At 38.7% G+C, this 23837-nt stretch overlaps 5 protein-coding genes across 6 annotated transcripts; 1 reads left to right on the forward strand and 4 right to left on the reverse strand.

Moving 5' to 3' along the window:
• Positions 1-754: 754 nt before the first annotated feature.
• LOC109808715 (splicing factor Cactin) lies at positions 755-9118 on the forward strand. Of its 2 annotated transcripts, none has more exons than XM_020371838.3 (14): positions 755-1067; positions 1331-1662; positions 1763-1854; positions 2616-2715; positions 3681-3752; positions 3945-4007; positions 4099-4239; positions 4817-4912; positions 7066-7350; positions 7424-7559; positions 7650-7786; positions 7867-8043; positions 8385-8651; positions 8735-9118. In XM_020371838.3, exons 2-14 carry the CDS (start codon positions 1372-1374, stop codon positions 8852-8854), a joined length of 1977 nt encoding a protein of 658 aa, XP_020227427.1. In that variant the 5' UTR covers positions 755-1067; positions 1331-1371; the 3' UTR covers positions 8855-9118. The 2 variants fall into 2 exon arrangements, with proteins under 2 accessions (XP_020227427.1, XP_020227420.1); XM_020371831.3 differs by having other exon boundaries at positions 757-1067; positions 7638-7786.
• A 68-nt stretch (positions 9119-9186) lies between these two features.
• On the reverse strand, positions 9187-13159 carry LOC109808730 (FKBP-like peptidyl-prolyl cis-trans isomerase family protein). The gene is made up of 10 exons (XM_020371848.3): positions 12928-13159; positions 12701-12850; positions 12554-12609; positions 12382-12437; positions 11990-12047; positions 11471-11545; positions 10901-10990; positions 10327-10404; positions 9472-9512; positions 9187-9389 (listed from the first exon to the last, which is right to left on the reverse strand). Exons 1-10 carry the CDS (start codon positions 12992-12994, stop codon positions 9362-9364), a joined length of 699 nt encoding a protein of 232 aa, XP_020227437.1. The 5' UTR covers positions 12995-13159; the 3' UTR covers positions 9187-9361.
• Positions 13160-14589: 1430 nt separating this feature from the next.
• On the reverse strand, positions 14590-16471 carry LOC109788433 (protein CHUP1, chloroplastic). The gene has a single exon (XM_020347159.3). The coding sequence runs from the start codon at positions 16216-16218 to the stop codon at positions 14932-14934; it is 1287 nt and encodes a 428-aa protein (XP_020202748.1). The 5' UTR covers positions 16219-16471; the 3' UTR covers positions 14590-14931.
• Positions 16472-19008: 2537 nt separating this feature from the next.
• LOC145949831 (uncharacterized) lies at positions 19009-20455 on the reverse strand. The gene is made up of 2 exons (XM_083060722.1): positions 19648-20455; positions 19009-19535 (listed from the first exon to the last, which is right to left on the reverse strand). Exons 1-2 carry the CDS (start codon positions 20453-20455, stop codon positions 19009-19011), a joined length of 1335 nt encoding a protein of 444 aa, XP_082916848.1.
• Positions 20456-21689: 1234 nt separating this feature from the next.
• On the reverse strand, positions 21690-22775 carry LOC145949832 (uncharacterized). The gene has a single exon (XM_083060723.1). The coding sequence runs from the start codon at positions 22773-22775 to the stop codon at positions 21690-21692; it is 1086 nt and encodes a 361-aa protein (XP_082916849.1).
• Positions 22776-23837: the final 1062 nt, after the last annotated feature.

Consider the following 23837-nt stretch of genomic DNA (forward strand, 5'->3'; position numbering starts at 1 on the left):
CTTATTATCCCGTTGCATGCACAACTTGGTTCTTTCCCCTTCAAAAGCTCACTGCTAATAAAACACAAACAGGTAAGGTAAGTAGTCAGAGTCAACAAAATTTAAAAGAAGAGGATGATAAAGATCCTCAGAAAAGATAATTGAGTAGAATAATAAAGGCTTTGTATATATTACTGAAGGGGACCAAGTTGGGGACTCCAGAAGTTTTTTTTTTATAATTTAATTTAATTCAAATAAAAGGAAATAGAGCTTTCATGAAAACTCAACCACCTTTACAATCAAATTTCCATGAAGGAAATTCCTGTAGAAGAAAAAATAATAATTTTATAGCAATTACATGAAATTTTGAAGGAGGATGATACGCAGTTCTGGATCAACCTAACAAAGTAAGAAAACATGGATGGTTCTTGTAAATAGTCTCTAGTTAAACTCCAGCAAAGATAGTCACAAGGTCTATTTTGTAGTCATAAATCCAGGATTTTATGTATCATATAATACACTAGTTCAAGCACTATGATGATAGTATCAAAAATATTTCACAAGAAAACTAGCTTGGTAAGGGAAAATGCATTGTGACTATCAAAGATGAAGTTTTTTTAATGAAGGAATTATTTTTAAAAAAAATTAAATACTCTACTATTAAATGTGCTGTTCGGATAAGATACTGTAGAAGAGTTTTAATGCAATTAGCTATAACCTAGAAATGAATTTCAGAACTAAAAGTTATTGCCTCTCGTTGTTTGGGATTTGTATTCTTTAACGAAACATTGGGATTCAAACCTTGACTTGGAAATGGATTTCTCAAACATTAAAAAAAAAAAATGAATTTCGGATGATTTAACTTCGAAATAAGGATTTACAAAGACGAGTGGAGGAAGCAATTTTCCGAGTCCGTTGGATGAATCATAGATACATTCGTTCTCTAAGTTTTTGGGCCTGGGCCCGTTTTATTTACTAAGAAAAAAAATCCAACAAAAAAAAGAAATGCAAATTTGAATGCCCGGTCTCAATCATCGGCGTTCACCGGCACCGTCGTCTTCACTTGCCAACCGTCTTCTGCGCCACAGGTTCCTCGTTTTTCCATTCATAATTCATATTTTGTAACTTGTTTCTTCATTAGCCATCACCGGTATCCATGTATTGAACGAACTCACTTTGGTCATTTACTAGGGTTGGAACATTTGAATGGTTACGCATTGTTTTTGATTGAAAAGTGAATTGGATTCTTTCTATGATGTGATGATATTTCATACTGCATGCCCTATTTTAGTAATATTACACCTTACTGTTCTGAAATGTAATTGTTACTTTATGTCATTGTTTTGCTCAGCATAATAATCTGAGTAGAATAGAAGAACTGAATTCAATAGAATGGGTAGCAAGAGTAGGAAAGGGAGAAGGCGAAGGAGATCCGATGATTCTTCATCGGAGTCACCTTCTTCGCCCTCCGGTGACGATTCGGACAGCCTAGATTCGTCGTCGTCGGAGAGACGCCGGAGAGAGGGTCATCGAAGCCACCGTCAATCGCGGCGGGGTCGGAGCCGGCAGGACTCGGATAATACCTCTGATGAGAGTGGTGATAGGGGTGGGAAGAAGAAGTCGTCCAGGCACATCACTGAAGAGGAAATAGCACAGTACTTGGCCAAAAAGGCTCAGAGAAGGGTTTGGACTAGCTTCTCCATCCATGTTTGGTGTTTTATGTTATGATTTGAGTTCAAGGGTGTGTGTGTTGATGTTGGAATATTCTGGATTTTGTGCTCAGGCATTGAAAGTAGCTAAGAAACTGAAGACTCATACTGTGTCCGGGTATTCAAATGACTCAAATCCATTTGGTGACTCTAATCTTAACGAGAAGTAAGTTCCTTGCTTCTCCCTAATTCTTTTTCCTCTGTCTAGTGTTTGTATGGATTTTGATTTATTGAATCTAACAAATTTAGACTTGTTTCATGTTGTTTACCTACCGCAAGTGATAACTTTTCTAGACACGTACCAGTAACTTGTGCAGATATATTATATATACAGTTTGAAGGCATTTTATTATGTAGAGGGGATTGCTAGGTAGTTCTGGAGTTAAAAATGTTGATATAGGTGCAAATATAAGTACGAAACTTCCAAGAAACCAGTTAGTTATTGATGGATTATTTGTTGAGGTTCCCAGGTGATTCTAATTTTCAATTTAGTTAAAATCTCAGGTTGTGTAAGAACTTGATAAATTATTTGAAAAACTTTGCGGCAATTGTATTGTCAGTCTTTCAGGAGAATGTATATTGTCAATTTTGTAATCTTTGAAGTTTTTAACCAACTGCTGATACTATTTGCTATGTTATTATGTTATAAAACTGAGTTTTTTTTTTTTTTTTTTTTTTCCTTTTGTTGGGGGCAAGGTATATATAATTATTAATTAGCAGTTGTTCTTAGATAATTTTTATATATCAACTATTGTTTATTTTTTTTGCCTCATTTGGTTCCACTAAGCCTACAAATTTATTGACATTGTTATGTCCTAGTCCTAGAAGCTGTCATCAACAGTGGTACTTTTAATATAATTAATGTATTAGTGGTTAAGTGCTTATGTACCTGTGCCTTCATATTCTCAAAATTACTATCTGTTGTAGGTTTGTTTGGCGGAAGAAGATTGAGCGTGATGTTGTTCAAGGTGTGCCTATTGATGAGTTTTCGGTTAAAGCTGAAAAAAAGAGACAGAGAGAAAGGATGGTATGCATTTTTCTGCAAAATATACATTTGCCACCACTAATTAGTTATTTTTGTGGCTGATATTTGTACTATTCAATTTTTTTATAGCCAATAGGCCCCACTGGAACCTAGGGTCCCATCATTGGATAAGGACTTAAATGTTCCCATCCAAAGGACCCAATGGAGGGGGATGAAAGGGAGCATATTTTTCCCCTGCCCCCAACACACACACACATCAGGATGCTCACTGGCTTAAACTATCATATTTTTAATGTCTATAAAATGAGAATAATATCTGGTATTCTGGTTGTTGTTGCATTTCAATGAAGTTATTTTGAACTTTATACATGACTTATTGTTGATGTTTTCCTACTATTAGAGTATGTTTTAGGAGAGAAATATATGGTTATCGTATTACACTAATTTTAAGAGGCTAGCTTTTTCCCCTAAATATGTCCTTTAGAAGGACTAAAAGCCTCACTTATGAATTAAATCTATTATCAAGTCTTTATCAAGTTTGAATATGCTTCTCCCCTGTGATTTTTCTTGTAAACATCATTTGAGAAGGAAGTAATGATCAAAACATCTCTGGTTCAAATTAGATGCCTATATATATTCACTTAGTAGGACTAGGATATCAATTTAGCTAAAATTCATTGTTATACAGTATGATTATTTGCTTCCTTTTGAAGGAAATTCAATGTTATTGCCTGGTGATATATGCAAAAGACATATCTACTGGTGAGGATAGTACATCTAATGTTCTGATTTTTAATATCTAGATCTTGATGCTACAGTCCATGAAAGTTATCCATTTTTTCAAGTCAATAGCTTATAAAGCTAAATGATATTTTGTTTGCTTCCTATAGCTACTTGCTTCTTACCTCCCAAGCTTCTTGAGTTACTATGATGACATTGTCAAACAACTAGACATTCTCTTTGTGTGCCACTTATTTGCTAAGTTCTTGTTAATAATTATAATGCAGGCAGAAATTGAAAAGGTGAAGAAAAGAAGAGAAGAAAGGGCACTTGAGAAGGCACGGCATGAAGAAGAAATGGTAATTCCATCCTTATAATTTGTTTTTAGTGATAAATCATCATTTTAATCTATTGGAGGCAAAATTCAGTCTTACTTCTCATGTTTCTGGGTGGTTCCTGTCTGTTGTGCTATATGCTAATTTGATATGCTAATTATTCCCAACCCTGTAAATGCATAAACTGTGTTATCTTACGCACATTCTCTTTCACAGGCACTGTTAGCTAGAGAACGTGCACGAGCTGAGTTCCAAGACTGGGAGAAAAGAGAAGAGGAAGTATGTTTCCTTGAATTCCTTTTATTTGTTGTTATTTATTATTGTTATTATAGTATTTGTAATCTGATAATTAAGACAATTTCATATGCAGTTTCATTTTGATCAAAGCAAGGTTAGATCGGAGATTAGATTGCGTGAAGGGCGTGCTAGGCCAATTGATATCCTAACCAAGCATCTCAATGGCTCTGATGATTTGGATATAGAAATAAATGAACCGTACATGGTTTTCAAGGTTAATATTTAGATTTATAGCAATCCATATCTCTCTTTCTTTTAACTGAGATAAATTACTACATCCAATCTTATATTATATGAAACAAATACATAATGAAGATTCAAGACCAATAAAATAGTTAAGTTAGTTAATTTTAATCAATAATGTCATAAATTTAAATTTTATTAAAATAACCATAGAATTAAATAGTTCAAGTGGTGGTTATATTTAATGATACTAGTAATTCAAGGAATAATTTTTTCATCCAATGCATATTACTTATTTTGTTAATAGCCCAATGAATGCATCTACTTTCATGGGAAATGAGTGAACGTCTCATTAGACTTCACAATAAAATAAGGATATAAAAAGAAATCAGCTATTAATACATTTGTAAGTGGGTCTATCATCTATGTTTCTTATGAATAGGATAAAAAAATGCTTTTATTTGTTTCTTATATAAAGGATCAAAGGTAGTATGATGTAATACAGCCCTTGAAAACTTATTGAACATTTTCCTTGGAATGACTAAAGATTTTCAACTTTAAATGTCAAATGCTGGACAATTTACATAATCATTTGACACATGGTGCAGGGTTTGACGGTAAAGGAAATGGAAGAGCTTCGTGATGACATCAAAATGCATCTAGATCTTGACAGGGCCACACCCACCCATGTAGAATATTGGGAGGTATCATCTTTTATCCATTGTTTAACTAGTTACTTTATAGTACTTTTCAGAGTATTAATTACTTAGTAATTTTTACCATATCTATATACTTTAGGTAATATCGGATGTGACTATGACTTTGAATCGTATCTAGTTCTGGCATAAAGGATGACACTAATAATTTGATTCAGAAATCAAAGTTATGCAAAAGACCAAAACAGCTGAAATTCAATGTTATTAATATCTGTATGTTGTTAGTAATAATATAATTTCTTTAATAGGAAGTATATTGACACTCTCAAATTATTGAACTACATTAAACAACAAAGTGAATGTTGGAAGCGATATGCTAAATGATGAATATGCTTAGTATATAATATCTTTATTTTTGAATTTTTTATAGCTTTTGTGTATATGTCCTTTTTCTTCTTCTGTGTATAATAAGTTTCTTTGTCACCGTTAGCTTAATACATTTTTCTTTGTTAAGGTATTAATATATCGTCATGTATAGATGTTAGCTTACTAATATAATTGCAATATTGCATTACCAAAGGGGAAATAATGCGGATTGATATACTAGTCTATGTTAATATGCCAATATTTCATAGTTTAGACTGTTACTGATTTGTATGTATATTTATGAGAGGATGATTTTTTCCCAACTGTTTATAAATATATATATGTACATAATTGTAAAAGATATGATTAGATATCTATAAATAGAGTAACTATGTATAGCTTAAATTTAGGGCTGATTTTTAGGGGTTTTATCTTTCTGTTATTTCCCTAGTTTTCCTAATTATTGTATTCCGCTTTACTAAAAATAAATCAGTGTGTGCAAGGAAGTACACACAAAGGGCTCATTTTTAGTTACTCTATTTACAGATATCTAATCATATCTTTTACAATAATATTACTAAAATTTCATTTTAAATGTAAATGACACATCTGGTTCGATTAGTAATCTAACCACTTGAGCTGACTGACCATTAAACTAACAACTTCAGAAAAATATTAAAGAAATGAAGAGGAAATACCATGTCCATGTTCTTACATATGCTTGAATACAATCATGTCAAAGAAGTTTTAGTTTTGAATTTAAACTGTTAGGTAAGTACATAGGGATAATGTTCTTTAATTAGTTATTTTTAATTTCTAAAAGAGCCTTCAAACACTGTCTTGTATTAATTTCATAGTGCCACTGCCATTCAAAACAAATATTTGCAAAGTTATGACCGTAATATAAACGGTTTAGTATTGAATATTCCCTTTTTGTCGAAGTTATATAATAGTATAAAATTCTTACCTCTCTAAAATCTGTTGAGGATTTGAGAAGTATTGAAGTTTTTGGGTTTTATATTATAAAATTGTGCTGTTGCATTTATTGAGTTGTAACATCAGGGTGTTGTCTGGTGAAAGATTCATACAGTTGGAACTTCTGGTTGCTTGTACAAAGTAGCAGTGTTGATTGAAATGCAAAACGTTTTTCAGCTTATTTACTTGTTCTCTGGAATTCCCTATTTAAGATAGGTAGCAGAGTATGACTAATACACTGTTATATTTTGAGTAAAATGGAGGCAGTGAGATTTTCACTTTTCTATTTATGTGCTTTCTATTCTCTTCTGATAAACTCATAATAGAAAAAAGTTATGTGGTTAGTATAAATGTAATTTTAGAGGAGTGGAGTGGAAGTATGGTGAGAAGGTTGTTTCTGACTCTGTCAAGCATAGCCTACACGGATGCTGAGAAGTTAGATTAAGATTTCTTTCCATAAAAATGTGGCTGTAGCATGATTAATATTCAATTACACAATGAGATTTTTTTCCCTGTTTGAATTTATTTAGGTATCCTTCTTTCTCCTCCCCTTAGTTTGTGTATCCTTGACTACAGATGCATGCTGGTATTTATGCCTTTTGGTATGGTGTCTTTTATGTGAGTGACTATGTATGTCTTGTTATGTTTGTAGTTTAGATGAACATATAAACATTATTATCCTACAAATCGGAGCCTAAATAAATTAATTGCCTTAATCTCTTTCTCTTCTGTTTCAGTTCACTCATATGGCCATTGTGGGTGACTTCCTTAACATGTAATGCTATGATCTCAAAACTAAATTAGCCATGTCATAATTCATGTTCTGTGTTGAAGTCTTATTAGTCAATATCTTCATACAGGCACTTCTTCTGGTGTGTGATTGGGAGCTAGCTGAAGCTCGAAAAAAAGATGCAATTGATCGAGCTAGGGTGCGTGGTGAAGAACCTCCTGCCAAGCTACTTGCAGAAGAAAGGGGTCTACATTACAGTGTTGAGCCAGATGTGAAGAGGCTTTTACAGGGGAAGACACAAGCAGAATTGGAAGCTTTACAGGTGCATATAGAGTCAGAGATGCGTACTGGTACAGCAAAGGTGGTTGAGTACTGGGAGGCAGTTTTAAAACACCTCCACATATATAAGGCCAAGGTAATCTCTATCACTTTTTAGTTCTTAAAATAAGGGATATATTTACTCCATTATTAAGTCGTTGTAAATACAGGCTTGTTTAAAGGAAATCCATGCAAAGATGTTACACAAGCACTTGCAACGCCTTGAACAACCATTGGAGGATGAAGATGAATTCGAAGATGCTCAAGTTAGAAACTCTGAGGAAGATACAGAGCATTATGTTAAAGGTATATTAGCCTTTTGTCATTATGGGCATCCTCCATCCAGAATTTCATGTTGATATTTCTTTGATTTTTATTGTGTAGTCCAATCTGCAGATGAATCATTTTCACCAGAACCCATTAAAGGTGAAGTTCAAGAAGCTGAAGATCAGGCTGGCTCATTTTCACCAGAACTGTTTCACGGTGATGAAAATGAGGAAGCCATTGACCCTGAAGAGGACAGAGCTTTATTGGTAATCTTAAAACACGGCTTTTAATGATGATATCTTTGAAAATTGTATTGACTAACCCTATAATGATGGTACATTCATAGGAGCGGAAACGTATGGCTGTCAAGGAAGTGCAGCAGAGGCGAATTCAGGAAGCAATGGCATCAAAGCCTGCTCCATCTGAAGATAATTTTGAGATGAAGGCCATGAAAGCTATGGGAGCTATGGAAGATGGGGATGCCGTGTTTGGCTCTGGTGCTGAAGTGAATCTAGATTCCCAGGTATCCTGTCTTGGTGATTTATGTAAATTTCATTCTTTGCGAAATGGCGTCAAATTCTTGTCATTTTCTATGATTATTAGAAATTTGCATGTTTTATAGATTGAAAAATATTTATTTCATAGTACAAAGTTCTGGATTTTTGAAACTACTGTATTAAAGGGCATGGGTGATTATCAACTTATCCTTTGGGCTTTAGTTACTTCTTTCCGTAGAAAAAGTTGACGTTGGAGGTGATAAATATACTTTCAATGATATATATTATTATTTAGGGAGAAATAAAATGCTTGTTAAACTATATTCTCATTTAACATTTCTGATGTAATTGCTTAATGTTGGAGCAGGTTTATTGGTGGCACGACAAATACAGGCCCAGGAAGCCAAAGTATTTCAACCGTGTTCACACTGGATACGAATGGAACAAATATAATCAGACTCATTACGATCATGACAATCCACCTCCAAAGATTGTACAAGGGTATAAATTTAACATTTTCTACCCAGATCTTGTAGACAAGACAAAAGCTCCAACTTACACAATTGAGAAGGATGGCAGCAACGGCGAGACTTGCATCATAAGATTTCATGCAGGGCCACCATACGAAGACATTGTAAGTCTACCTTTTTTTCTTGATGTTCTTAATGCTATTAAATTTTAAACCAAATTACCTATTTCATGTGTCTTCCATGACAGGCTTTCCGCATTGTAAACAAAGAATGGGAATATTCTCATAAGAAAGGTTTTAAGTGCACATTTGAACGTGGAATTCTACATGTGTACTTCAATTTCAAACGCCACCGCTACCGCAGATAATTCAGGCACTGTCTTACATTCTGGTTTTCTCTACGGGTTGGTTACCATTTTGGAGAGTAAGGTGTATCCGTGTATGTTAAGCTGCTGGTGCTAGAGTTTCTTTTAGATATTTGGAGGAATTATCCAACCAACATTGAGCAAATCCTGATTATTGTACTTTTGGTGATACATTTGACATGAAAGTTAAATGTTGAAAGAATTTGTGGTGGATAGAACAACATGATGAACCTTGTTCCGAGCAAACACATACGGTTTTCTCTGTTCCGTGTGTTCTGTTTCCAATTTGGTAATCACATCTGAAGAACTTTTTAACTTAGAGCAAACACAAGTCCTGAATTGAAACAATCAAAATTTTCAAACTTATTATCTGTTTCTTAGCCACTCCAGAAACAGGTTAAATGCTCTGTTCGTTAACATCATGGGAAATGTAAAAGGCCGCTAGGAGGGTGGACATCATTTTCTTCACTTAAAATGTCGACGTAGCACTCTGAATATTAAATCATTACATTAACCTTCAACTATCTTTACGGCAGTCCTGCGGAACACAATCATTGAAATTAACTACAGAAGTGCTATAATATATAGGAATAAAGAAAAATTCTGACATTGTTACTTACCCAAATGGGCTTTGTTTGATAGAAAGCAGTTCAATGTCCAACTGCAGTTGGAAAGTAGCAAACGGTAAAATTGTAGATTAAAAAGAAAAATAATAGCAGAACAAAAGAATAAAAGACAGCAGCAATAGACAGAGAGCCTCGATAATAATAAATGTTTAAAATGTGCAAACCATTCCTTATGAACAAGTTTTCTATTTTGGATAACAGGTTTTCTTTTTCTTTCGATTACAAAGCCTGACATCTAGTGTAGGATGGGATAGGTTAAAGTGGAGGGGGAAAGGGCTTGGTTGGGATTTGATCGGAAATAAAATAATTTATGGAAACACCTTGGTGCTGCATGAGCAGCAACACTACTGTGTTGGTTAACGGGGTTTTATGCAGGAAAGAATGGTCTGTCATACAAAGCATACAAATGTAACAGATCTTGAGCATCCTGTAAATCGTGTTTTGGACCGTGGAAATGGTCAATAGACCATTCCAACTAGATGTGGTTTCTAGAAGTAAGTGGTCACTTCTCGCTCTTCAAACATGTCTTTGATCTAAAGCAATTCATTCAATGTCGGTGAATTTCCGTTAGACAGCACAAAGGTTTTCAGGAAGCTTCGGGGTTTCAACCAAGCTGATTAAATTTTGATTAAAATGTTTTATCAACAGAAGGTTCCAGTGAAATCAGAGAAGAAACCAATACAACTCTTTAGACTTGGACAATAATAGGTTGGCATCGGTCATGCAATTGAAATGTAGGAACCTACTGACCAAGGATGTTCAGACAAGTTACTATTTTGTCAGCTAAAATATTAATTGTAGTATCAACTTACTGGAACAAATGTTAAGAAAGAGATAACAATAACTCACCTCTATTGTTGAATTGGGAGGGATTTCTTGGACTCCCTTGCTTCCATACGCAAGTTCAGGAGGAACAATTAACAGTCGCTGCAAAAAAACTAACTGAATTACTGCTTGATGAATGACCCGACCTAAAATCTACACAATTTCCACCCTTTCAAGCAAAATTATTTTCACACATGCTGATAATAGCTTCTGAGCTTAAAGAATTTAGTGAGATGTCAAGAACTCATCCAACTTGTAAATTTATAATCTTAGAGGTCTAGCTGTCAAGGAGCACAAGAAAAATCTTTGGTTTAAATATTTTAATATATAAAATCTTTCAATACTTGAATGAAAATAAAATATACAGAAATAAAGCAAAATAAAACAATATCTATAGTTGTATAAGTTCCAATTCAATGTAGTTGTTCAGTAGTTGGTTCCCTTAGACTTTGTAGAGGCCCAATGAACTGTGAAGCTTCCCATCAAATGGATAAAACATATAAGGCTTTGCACTTTGAATACTTAATTTTATTGATTGTCAAGATTTTAATTGACATTCTTAACAAAAGACAGACTTGCTCCTAGAATATGTTCTCACCTGGCCTCCTACTCGCATGCCCTGTACTCCTAAATCCAACCCTTTAAGGACTGTTCCCCTCTCAGATTGGCCTACATCAAATCCATAGGGCTGCAATAGTTTAACCATAACCTCATCAATCGACAAGCAAATTTGTTCAAAAAAGATGTATCATAGAATTATTCATTGTGATCATCCAGAATTTTCTACAAGTGTTATCAATTATCATTATGTAACAAGGAAAGACTTGAACACACATTCCATGCAATAAACATGTAAATATTTCAGCGTGACTGAGTTAATGTGAACAAATAATATGCAAAAAGAAAATACATTACATCAAGCCTACAATGGCACATTGCCTAATTGTGGCAAAACATGTCTATTATTAATATTAAAATAATATTGACCCCAAGTGGAGGTAGGAGTGCATCTTTCTGCAATTATAGAACTACATGTTTGATGTCAAACCATAGTACCAGAAAGCAGTGTGATTGGATGGTTCATGAAAGGGGATAGATTATTACAATATAATTGCACAGCTAGTAAGTACTAATGCAGGAAAATTTGGCAGGGTTACTAGGGTCATACCGTTCCTCCTCCAACGCCCATTCCTTGTCTACTAGTCATAAAGGTGATACCCTTCCATTTGGCGACATAGTGGATCTACAATATGATAATCTCTTTATTTCTGAATTCTAAGTAATAGTTAATCACTAATGAAATGCACTTACAAATGAAAATCAGGGCTTGGGAGGGGGAGGGGGGGATGAGAAACTGGTAAGGTCAGTATGTATGAATGCATATGCCATGCCATCCTATCAGAATTAAAGAGAGAAAATTGAATAGTAATCTTCTGCCAGAAAGAATCAGGTCAGGTGCAATATCCCCTTTATTTTGACAATTCAAAGAAACTGTATCTGTATAAATAAACAATTCAATGGGACTGTGACAATTTTCTCCTTTCAAAATTCTAGAGTGGAATTGGTACTAAAAACCAAACTACATGGTAATCCAACACATTTAGTTAACGACTTGATGAATCAACTCTGTATATAACATGCAAAAGCACTAATTAGTGAAACATATTTAACTGAGTCACAACCGTACTGCAACACGGGATCCCTTTTTAGCCTCGGCTCCATTCCCAACCTTCAAATCATAGTACCTGAAGATATCACAGTTTCATTACACAGCAATCTCCAACTAGCAACACACATCTTAAAAATGAAATCAACAAAAAAAGACTGAATTGTGAAAGTTTAAAGATTACCAATGGAAGAAAAGCCAAACTTAAGACCTGTCTACAAAATACTGCCAATCAAAGAAAAGTAACAGATTCTGTTTCTCTAGGTTAAAATAACTTAAACTAATGTACTAGATGGGGGGATTCATCTATGATGATATCCATTTGAAGGACTTTAGCACACATCAGTCACTAGAATCTGGTACTAAAGCAGAAGGCAGAAAGATTCACAATTAACAATTTGACATATACTTACTTCAGACCATTGGGCAAGGTTTTATAATCACTTTCAGGAATTTTGGCTCCTCTTAGCTGCAGAAAACAAAAGGGTGGAAAATTTCATTTTGTACTCACTTTTCAGAACCATCATTTCATTTTCTTTCTATTTTCCAAATAAAATAACAAAAGAGAATAATGGGGACACATACAGCTCTTCTACTTGTGCTAACAGCTCCAGCCACATCACATGCATAGACTCCAGCAACTATCATAAGACTAACTTTTAAGCAAGCCACATCAACATGGAATGGAACATAGAAAGAGAATCTTGGAAGATAGTTAACTAACTAACTAACCAGTTGTGAGGAGACAACTGAGTAATGCTCTTCTTCCTTCAATGCTTAAAGACAGTGTAACTGGTTCTACAGCAGTTTTATTTGTGGAAGAACATGAACAGTGGCATGGTATTCTATATGAACTTTTGTTGTTAAGTCTTTTGTGTGTCCCTGTGGAGTTATGGAAATTGACTTAGCTTAATTTGGATTAAAAAAGTGTATGGATAAGTAGGGAAGAGAGAAGTTACTTGTCAAGGTAAGGGGGCTATGAAGAATCAAAGGATGGTGCTGATGGTGGAACACAGAGAGTTCCATGGTGTTGGATTGTTGGTTGATACTTGACAGTGAGATCAGAATTTTGTTTGGTTAGCTTATTTTTTTTCTTTCTTTTTTGGTTTGGTTAGAGAGGGAAGAGAGAGAGAAATATAGAGAGGATAACGTGGTTGATTTCATCCACAATTTTGAAGCATTTAGAAATCACAGGTTTTGACTCGCTTTACAACATAGAATATTGGACTGTTGATATAATTATGTCCCCAACAAACCATTCTGGGGCAGAATTTGAGTTCCAATATGCTTAAAATCTTAATGGAATCCGTACTTCATATAGTGGGAGATTTCTAATATGCTTTACTCTATTATCCAGTAATGCGAGATACATAATCAAAACATAAAGGGAATACCAATTAATTGCTAATACGAGATTTCTTATTTCAGAAACACATTTGTTTGAAAGAAAATTTTATAAATATAAGATCTCCGGTAACAAAGCCAAAAAGCCAAACATGAAAAATAGAAAATAAATTTACTATATGTGCAGTAATCATTTCATTAATTCCTTTTTTTCTTATGTATATGAACGGAATTAATTCATCTTTGTTTTCTTAATCAAGAAATATGGGAAGAAAAAAAAATGATGCATATATGTTAATTCTTTTTTTAATATTTAACTAGATGTTTAGGATTTAGGGTTCTGAGATTAACCCCCAAATCGAGAGTAGTGATTAGGGTAATTTTTTCTTCAAAAGGGAGAGTCCAAGAATATTTGATTTACAAATAATAACACTTCAAAAAAAAAAAAAAAGTGTTCAAATGTGCATGATCATTTTTTTAACCCATTAAGAAAAATATTCTAGGGTCTTTAATTTGATACTGATGACTTTTACTGTATAGTCTTTATCTATGATTTATATTTTTTTATTAAATACGATATTAAGAAGGTTTATAACACTTACGTAAATGTTCCACTAACTGAGTTAAATACATTTGATAGTGTATTTGCACTTTAATACTCTAGTATAGAGGGTTTTAGTTTAACTTATTTTAAAGAAATCATCATTTTTTTTTTCATAAATCTTTTGGAAAGCTTAAAAAAAAGGCAATTATTTTCTAAAATCTAGTCATTCCCAAAACGTGCACTCAAGTTTCAAACCATATCACATAAGTAGTTGGCATAAGAAAATACTAATGACCTTATAATTAAGATTATTTATTCTTTCAATTAAACCGGCTCTAAATGTAATAATCCTTCAAATTCAAACATGTCATATTTAGCAAGAAATTGGACAAGCTTGTGCATACTTGGCCTTTTTGCAGAGTTTCACGTCTCAATAAATGCGTATTCTTATTGCGTGTTTAGATTTGCGTTTGAAGAATTGATTTACCAAAATCAATTTCCTGGACGTAGAAGCTATCTTTTTCGGCTTCAGCCAAAATTAATTTTCACCCTTAAAATCATGTGATGAAAAAAAATCCAAACATCCATTCAGTAGGAGGAATCGCATTTTTGCACGAAAAAATACGCGCGTTAACTTGATTCAACGCTTATTCAAACACGCACGTAATTTCTGCTTTAGAATTGATTCTAGACTTCCATTCATTCATTCTGATGTTTTGAAAAGAATGATACATAATTAAAGAAAACGACTCATTATTTAATAAAGTCTCCATGCCTTGCAGAATTGTACAAATTATTTTGAAATAATGGCATCACCATTTATTTTTCAGCAACTGCAGTGTCACTGCTTCTATACCAACATCCAAGTTTCTTTATTGCCTAGTATCATTAGCTATAAAAAAACTTGGATACAGTTCTTTTAGTATTTTTTAGGTTATTTTTCAATCTTAGAATTTTGATTGAAAAACAACTTAAAAAATACTTGAGACTGCATCCATGTTTTGTTTTATTATCATTTATCAGCATGGTCTAATATTGACATTTTGCTGGCGACGATTTGGTGTGGCATTTTGATTCAAGCACTAGAGCAGAACCTTGAATTTGCAAGAACTACATGTTTGTTTGATCCATCGGAAACAGGATGCCCTTCATCAATGCCCTTAATTTCAGGCTTCACTCTTACCTTTTCACCTCCTTCAACCCACCTCTTTAGCCTCTTGAGCAACTTTCTCCTTTTGGAATCACCATGAGCTGAACCAGTGTGATGCTCCAAAAGGGAATGATGCAATTCATGCTCTGACTCACTCTGCACAACTCCTAAGCTTCCTTCAAATTCCACCTCAACATGCTCTTGATGTTCCTCATAGTACCTCACTAACTCCTCCCTTAAGCAAGCATTGATACTCCTCAAATGAACCAACTCTTCAACTTCATTTGCACGTTCCTTCTTGACCTCTTCCAATTCATTGAGAACCTTGTTGTAATCCTCCTTACTCACACCACCTGATTCAACCTCCAAGTAATATTTCAAAGGCTTTCTATGAATTTTTTCCTTGTGTAACGGAGATGCATATTCTTCTGCTGTTTCAAGCTTCTTCAAAACCTCATTCTTCTCATCCTCTAATTGATCCAAAACCCTTTGTAGCTCTTTCACTTCATCCTCTAACTTGTTGATCACACTGACCCTTGTTTGCAACTCATCATTGTTTCTCAATATTTCTTCTTCTTTCTCTTTGATCTTCAAAGCCTGACCCTTTATCAACCTTGATTTGGCCTTCACTTCCCTAACCAGCTTCTGCACCCTCCTTTGTAGCACCCTATTCTGCGATTTCCAATACTCAAGTTGCTCAACAACCATCGTGTATTGCACCACAAAACTCTCCAACCTCATGGTCTCGGTCTCTATGGACGAAATCTCTTTACTCAAGATCTCAACACGATCATTCTCCAAAGACAACTTGTTCTTCACTTCAGCAAGAAGAGACTCTTGCTCCTTCATTTCACAGTACAACTCAAATTGCAAACGCAAGGCCAATTCCCTCATTTGAAGACCCTCAACTTGTGTTCTGAGGCAAGTGATGATCTCTTTCTCCAAACAAGGGTTGTTGTTGTTTTCATGGATCACCAAGCTCCCAGAAAGAACACTGCTAGATGAATCTTCATCTTCCACAAAAGAAAGGTTGTTAAAACTTTCTTCATGTTTGGTTTTTGGAGAATCATCACACTCGTTTTGTGGTAAAGAGGAAACTTTGGTAGACCAGGTTTTCTTTGCAATGATCCATGCATAGATCAAACCAGCCAAAGATGCAGCCAAGGGAACACCACCTTTGAGGATAAGTGGTTTGAGCGGTGTGAGTCCCATAGAAAAAAGTTTCAGTTGTTTGGTCACAATTGAAAACTATGCTAACAAGATCAGAATTTTGATCCTTCTTATGGCACCAATAGCAGTGGTTTGAAGAAAGTTGCATAACTTTGTTTAGAGGAACAGTGATATGTAACTTTTTGACCACTCCAAGAGACCTTGTACGGCACCAACAACCCCTACTCGTGCTCTAAGGAATCTGATTCCTTTCCGTGTCAATCAATTGCACTCAGAAATTGATATTTGCCATGTTGGGCTTCTTTTCTTCCATCAGCTACGTCTAATGTTAAATTATTACTCCTATATATTCTCCATATTTTAAACACATTACGGTCGTGCAGTTTTTTAAATGTATGGTTGATGTTGTTTGTTAAGGTTATTGAGTTTAGTTTGTTTTGAGTTTTTCTTTTATGTGTGGTTCGTGTTGTTTGTTAAGGTTATTGGATTTAATTTGTTTTTGAACTTGTTTGAGGGAGGTTGTAGTTAACAAAAGGAGAATGATTTTTTTTTTATTCTGGATATTTATTTATATATATATATATATATATATATATATATATATATATATATATATATATATACTTCAAATGATAAGATATTATTTATTTTATAAATTTTTTCTTTAAGATTTTATTTTTGATCATTATTCAAAATGTATTTTTTTTAATGAATTTATAAACTTTTATATTTCTTCTATTTTAATTGATATAGGATTTTATCTTAATTCCAACATTATTCTCTAATTAGAGCTGAAGTTTAACATTATTCTCTAATTAGAGCTGAAGTTTAACATTGTTAATGTTCCTGCATAGAACACTCCTCCTGTCGCTCCTTCCTTGCGATCTTCTAAGTCCTCGGTGCCGACCGAATGATATCTCCCAAGGGTGGGGAGGGTACCTGCAAAGGCACTCCAACGCTCAAGTAAGTGTTCGGTATAGAGCGGAAAATATTTATACTAGATAAAAGCGTACCTCCTTTATGTCACTTCACTTGTGTATTTATAGTGACATATTTGGGCCTGGTGGGCCTTCTGTCTTGGGATATGGGTAATACTTTAGTTAATCCTAATCTCTGTTAATTAGGTGCAATGATCATTATGTAATGAGTGACTTATCTCGCCTCTGTTCCATGTGGGTTACGTGTTCGGCCAAGCTTTTGGCCGAAGGGGGTGTTCGGTTGGTTGTATGACCGAAGAGGTGTTCGGCCAAGCTTTTGGCCGAAGGGGGTGTTCGGTTGGTTGTATGACCGAAGAGGTGTTCGGCCAAGCTTTTGGCCGAAAGGGGGGCGTTCGGTCTTCCTCCAAGTTGTGTGGTGGTGGCTCGGTCAGGCTCGAGGCAGAAGAGGTCTTCGGTAATGAGTGAAGTCGAAAGGGTCTTCGGTCATGGATGAAGCCGAAGGGGTTCGTGGGGGGTACTCGGCCTAAGGGGGTATTCGGCCCATCTGTTGGCTTAATGGTTTATTCGACCCGAGGGGGAGTGTTTGGTCTTCCTCCAAGTTGTGTGGTGGTGGCTCGGTCAGGCTCGAGGCCGAAGACGTCTTCGGTAATGAGTGAAGTCGAAAGGGTCTTCGGTCATGGATGAAGCCGAAGGGGTTCGTGGGGGGTACTCGGCCTAAGGGGGTATTCGGCCCATTTGTTGGCTTAATGGTTTATTCGACCCGAGGGGGTATTCGGTCTATTCACCGGCCTGAGGGGGGTACTCGGCCCATTATCCTGATGGGTACTCGGCCTAAGGAGGTGTGTTTAGTGTTGACTTTGAGCGGTGGTGTGTAGTCCCAGTACACTGCCCCCCCAAGCCCGAGGATGAAAGACAAAGGGGTTTGTGAGTGAACATGCAATTGGTTTAAGGCTTCCGTACGTGTCTAGGGAGTCGTATCTGTCCATGACTATGACCGTTGCATGCTTAGCCGATTAGTAAGTACTTGGGGGATTTTAATGGTTCGCTCTTCACTGAGCTAGAGTGCTCGGGAGGGAGTGTTTTCAACCTTTGCCGAGTGAGGTACTCGGGAGGAAGTGTTTTCAACCTTGGCCGAGTGAGGTACTCGGGTGGGATTTAATGACTCAACCTTAACCGAGCTAGAGTGCTCGGGGGGGAGTGTTTTCAACCTTGGCCGAGTGGGGTACTCGGGAGGGAGTGTTTTCAACCTTGGCCGAGTGAGGTACTCGGGAGGGAGTGTTTTCAACATTGGCCGAGTGAGGTACTCGGGAGGGATTTAATGACTCAACCTTAACCGAGCTAGAGTGCTCGGGGGGGAGTGTTTTCAACCTTGGCCGAGTGGGGTACTCGGGAGGGAGTGTTTTCAACCTTGGCCGAGTGAGGTACTCAGGAGGGAGTGTTTTCAACCTTGGCCGAGTGAGGTACTCGGGAGGGATTTAACGACTCAACCTTAACCGAGCTAGAGTGCTTGGGAGGGAGTGTTTTCAACCTTGGCCGAGTGAGGTACTCGGGAGGGATTTAACGACTCAACCTTAACCGAGCTAGAGTGCTTGGGAGGGAGTGTTTTCAACCTTGGCCGAGTGAGGTACTCGGGAGGGATTTAATGACTCAACCTTAACCGAGCTAGAGTGCTCGGGAGGGAGTGTTTTCAACCTTGGCCGAGTGAGGTACTCGGGAGGGATTTAATGACTCAACCTTAATCGAGCTAGAGCGCTCGGGAGGGATTTAATGACTCAACCTTAACCGAGCTAGAGTACTCGGGAGGGAGTGTTTTCAACCTTGGCCGAGTGAGGTACTCGAGAGGGATTTAATGACTCAACCTTAACCGAGCTAGAGTGCTCGGGAGGGAGTGTTTTCAACCTTGGCCGAGTGAGGTACTCGGGAGGGATTTAATGGTAGTGATGAAGTGTAGTTCTTCAGCCGGGCCGTGTTGTTGACACGGCTTGCACTGTTGGGTAAACTTCATGCAATCACTCGTGAGGGTGGGCCAGTGATAGCCGGCTCGGATAACTTTGGTCGCTAAGGTTCGTCCCCCTGAATGCGTTCCGCATATGCCCTCGTGGATTTCACGGAGGACATAATGTGCTTGATCGAGTGCAAGGCATTTCAACAAAGGTGAAGAAACGCCTCGGTTGTACAGCTCTCCTGCAATCAACGTGTATCGGGCAGCTATGACCCTTAGCTTCCTGGCTGCGAGGTGATCATCGGATAATTCCCCGATCAAAAGATGGTGTGTTATGCCGGTCATCCAATTGTCGTCCCCCTGTTGGACCTGCAAGCACTCAATTTCCCCGACGCTTGGGATTTGCAATTCTTGTTGTATAACACTGCGCAAGTGGCTAATTTTCTTACTACTGGCTAGCTTGGCCAATTGGTCGGCTCCTGTATTGAGTTCCCAGGGTGTGTATTCAATGTGGACATCTTTGAAGTTGTCCTAGTGTTTCTGGAAAGCATGGAAGTAAGAGTAGCGTTGGTTCTTTAATTTGGAAGGTGCCGTTGACTTGGCCCGTTACTACTTGTGAGTCGCTCCAACACTTGATTCTGGTGACGCCCAAGTCGTATGCCAACCTTAATCTTGCGAGAGGGGCTTCGTACTCAGCTTGGTTGTTGGATGTCTTGAAGCCGAATCGTAGTGACTGCTCGACCACCACCTTACCAGAACCTTCCAGTATAATGCCGGGTCCACTGCCTTGTTGGTTTGACGACCCATCTACATGCAGGGTCCAGACGTGCGGCTCGGGAAGGATTTCTGGGGTGAATTCACTTATGAAGTCGGCTATGCTTTGTGCCTTGATAGGTCCTCTTGGTTCAAAACGAATATCCAATTGTGACAGTTCTATGGACCAAGCAACCATCGGTCCGGCTAATTTGGGCTTCTGTAATACCTTGAGAATCGGGCTATCAGTCTTGACTACGACTTTGTGGCTTTGGAAGTAATGCCGAAGACGCCGGGCTGTGTGCACAAGAGCTAAGACCGTCTTCTCAAGGTGTTGGTACCGGGTCTCGGCTTCTTGCAATGCTCGGCTGATGAAGTATACCAGCATTTGTTCCCTTTGTTCTTGCACTAGGATCGTGCTAATGGCTTTGTCTGATATTGAAATGTAGACGATCGTCTCTAGCTGGGTGTTTGGTTTAGCAAGCAACGGCGGGGCTGTAAGCATTGTCTTGAAGTTTTGAAACGAGGACTCGCATTCTTCAGTCCATTGGAACTTGCTGGCCTGCTTCAACAAAGACATTATGGGTCTTGACTTGTCTGCCATGCATGGCAGAAAAGGAGCCACTGAGGCTATGCGTCCGGCCATTCGTTGCACTTCTTTTACCTTACGTCAGCTTCTCATATTAACAATGGCCTGGCATTTATCGGGGAAAGCTTCTATGCCTCTCTTTGACAACATGAAGCCCAAGAACTTATCGCCAGCGAATCCAAAGGTGCACTTTGTTGGATTTAATCGCATGTGATGCCGCCTTCATCGAATATCGTTCCGAGATCCTTTACGTGATCGCTAGTGGAGGCTGATTTAATCACCATGTCATCCACATACACTTCCATGCACTTTCCTATCTGGTGCCGGAAGATCTCGTCCATGAGTCGTTGGTAGGTTGCCCCCGCGTTTCTCAAACCAAACGGCATTACTTTGTAGCAAAAGTTGCCTGAATCTGTGATAAACGCGGTTTTCCCTTCTTTTGGTGGGTAGACGAGTATTTGATTATACCCCGAATAGGCGTCTAAGAAACTTAGCCTTTGATGTGCTGCTGCTCCGTCGACCAATGCGTCGATGTGTGGTAGGGGGTAGGCGTCTTTTGGGTATGCCTCATTCAGATCTGTGTAATCGGTACTCATCCGCCATTTGCCATTGGCCTTCTTGACCATTACCACATTGGCCAACCAGGTGGAGTACTTGACTTCCCGGATGAACCCTGCTTGTAGTAGTTTGGTTGTCTCTTCTTTTACTGCTTCGACCCTCTTTTCTTCTGGGTGATGGGTGTGGCATCTCCTCACACGGAGAGCCGATGGCAGTGGAAGCTTGGGTCGATTCCAGGCATGTCGGCCGCCGTCCCGGCAAATAGATCCGAGTACTTTACAAGGATTTGCTTAATTTCTCTTGCTTCGTCCTCTGACAATTGAGAACTTAAGTACGTGACCTGTTCCTCACTTGTCTCGAGTTGAAAGGGGATTGTTGTCTCGATCGGTTCAACTCGGTGCTCGTCCTCAATTCGTGGATCGAGCTCCAAGTCTATGACCGGACTCTGGTGGTGGACATCGCCTATGGCATTGACTTCTCGTCTCGGCTTTGGAGTTGGCTGCACCTTTAAGCTAGCGAAGTAACATTCTCGGGCCGTCAGCGTGCAGCGTGATGACCATGCCTTCTTCTGAGGGGAACTTCATAGCTAAGTGAGGGGTGGAGACGATAGCTCGGAGCTTATTTAGGGAGGGTCGGCCCAACAGGATGTTGTACGAGGTGTTAGCATTGACTACCACATATCGTACTTTGATCCTTCGCCTTTGTTGGTCGTCTCCAAAGTAGGTGTATAGGTCTATCGTCCCCCGGGTATCCACTCTTTCACTGGCATTTTCTTTACAATACAATTGTTGACCTCTACACTGATGACCATGGGGTCATCTGGCACTGGGTCGACCCCTTTGAAGTCTTTGTCAGTGAAGGTAATTGGCGGCATATGGATCATTCCTGCCTGTGTTACTGCGTTAACTGATCTGATTGCTCTTAGGTGTCTTTTTCGTGCCGAAGATGTGCTTCCACCCCCTGCAAATCCTCCGACTATTGTGTTTATGACCCTCCTGGGTTGATTCCAATCTTGCTGCCTACCGTTTCTCTCCGGGGTCCTGCTTCGTTCCCTAGATCTGTGCCTCGAAGGTGCATTTTCATGGTTCCCTCTTCCGGACTCCCTCTTATCATGGAAGTTGTCATATCTCTTCCTACCCGATGGTTGGGTGAAGTTTTGAAGATGACCAGACTTAACGAGATCTTCAATGCGATCTAGGAGGGCTGTGCATTCCTCCGTGGTGTGTCCCCGGTTCTTGTGAAACTGGCATGTCTTGATTTTGTCCGTGTGGGGTGGAGTCATAGCGTGGCGGGGCACCGCGAGGATTTCTGTGGCCAATGTCTGCTCCAACACCTTGGTCCTACTGGCGTTGAGTGGCGTATATTGTGCATATCGGGGGCCCCTGTTGGTTCTATCTCGATCGGGCGCGTCTCGAGGGCGAGGTCTTGGATGATGTTCCTTTTTGACTTCTTTCTTTCCGGGAAGAAGGTCGGTCCGGTTCTGATTTCTGAACTCGACCAACTCTTCCATCTGCATATACTTAGTAGCTCTTTGCCGAAGGTCGTCCAGATCTCGAGGCAGCTTTTTACACAGGCTGTTTACAAAAGGGCATAGCCTTAATGTCGTGATAAGGTGGTGCATTGCCACCACTGGATCTAGGTCTCGGATTGAGAGGGTCACTTTTCCGAACCGTTCCATGAATGTCCTTATGAATGTCCTTAGGGGTTCCTTCTTTTCCTGGCGGGAATTGACTAATGCCATCAAAGTGAGCTGATGAGGTCGGCTTGTGGCGAATTGTATTACGAACCGGGAGGACAAGATTGTGAAAGAGTCCACCATCTTGGTGGGAGTCTTGTGAACTAATTCAGTGTCGGTCCCTTTAAAGAGGTAGGGAAGACTTTACACATGATCGAGTCGTCACCAGTGTATAACCCGACTTGAGTAACAAATGCATCGAGGTGTTCTTCGGGATCGGCGGTTCCATCGTATTTTTCTAAGGCCAGATTCTTCCAATTGTCGGGCAATCGAGCTCCAGCAATGTCCGGGGTGAATGGCTTCCTCCCTTGCTTTCGTTGCTGATCCATAGTTGTTGTCTCTTCGCCAGGTGGCCAAGGGGCCTTCGTCTCTTTGTACCACCCCGACGACTCTCCTTGGTCACGCGTCGACTGAGTGTTCGGGGTGCCACAGGATGGGGGCTAGGAACGATTTTCGCTTCGAAGCTCGGCATTTTCTTTCCTAAGGACCGAGAAGTCGTGGGCGTCCTTCTCTCGGAGCCTCTTGAGCTCCATCATCTCGGCTTTTAGTTGCTCGATGGTCGAAGAAGGATCGGGAGGTGGCGATCGGGCTGTGTATGACTCCTCCGCCCCTTCTTCGTTCTGATTCATTCGCGGGGGATCTCGGGGCATCCCGAGGTGAATTGTTGCGTTGTCTTGTTGACTCCTTATTGTTACCATCTTGCTCCTAGGTCGAGAACCGTTTTGGTTATCGGCCCCACGGTGGGCGCCAAAATGTTCCTGCATAGAACACTCCTCCTGTCGCTCCTTCCTTGCGATCTTCTAAGTCCTCGGTGCCGACCGAATGATATCTCCCAAGGGTGGGGAGGGTACCTGCAAAGGCACTCCAACGCTCAAGTAAGTGTTCGGTACAGAGCGGAAAATATTTATACTAGATAAAAGCGTACCTCCTTTATGTCACTTCACTTGTGTATTTATAGTGACATATTTGGGCCTGGTGGGCCTTCTGTCTTGGGATATGGGTAATACCTTAGTTAATCCTAATCTCTGTTAATTAGGTGCAATGATCATTATGTAATGAGTGACTTATCTCGCCTCTGTTCCATGTGGGTTACGTGTTCGGCCAAGCTTTTGGCCGAAGGGGGTGTTCGGTTGGTTGTATGACCGA

This window comes from Cajanus cajan, chromosome 7 (assembly GCF_000230855.2).
Source record: "Cajanus cajan strain Asha chromosome 7, NIPB_CcT2T_4, whole genome shotgun sequence".
Classification (NCBI taxonomy): Eukaryota; Viridiplantae; Streptophyta; class Magnoliopsida; order Fabales; family Fabaceae; genus Cajanus; species Cajanus cajan.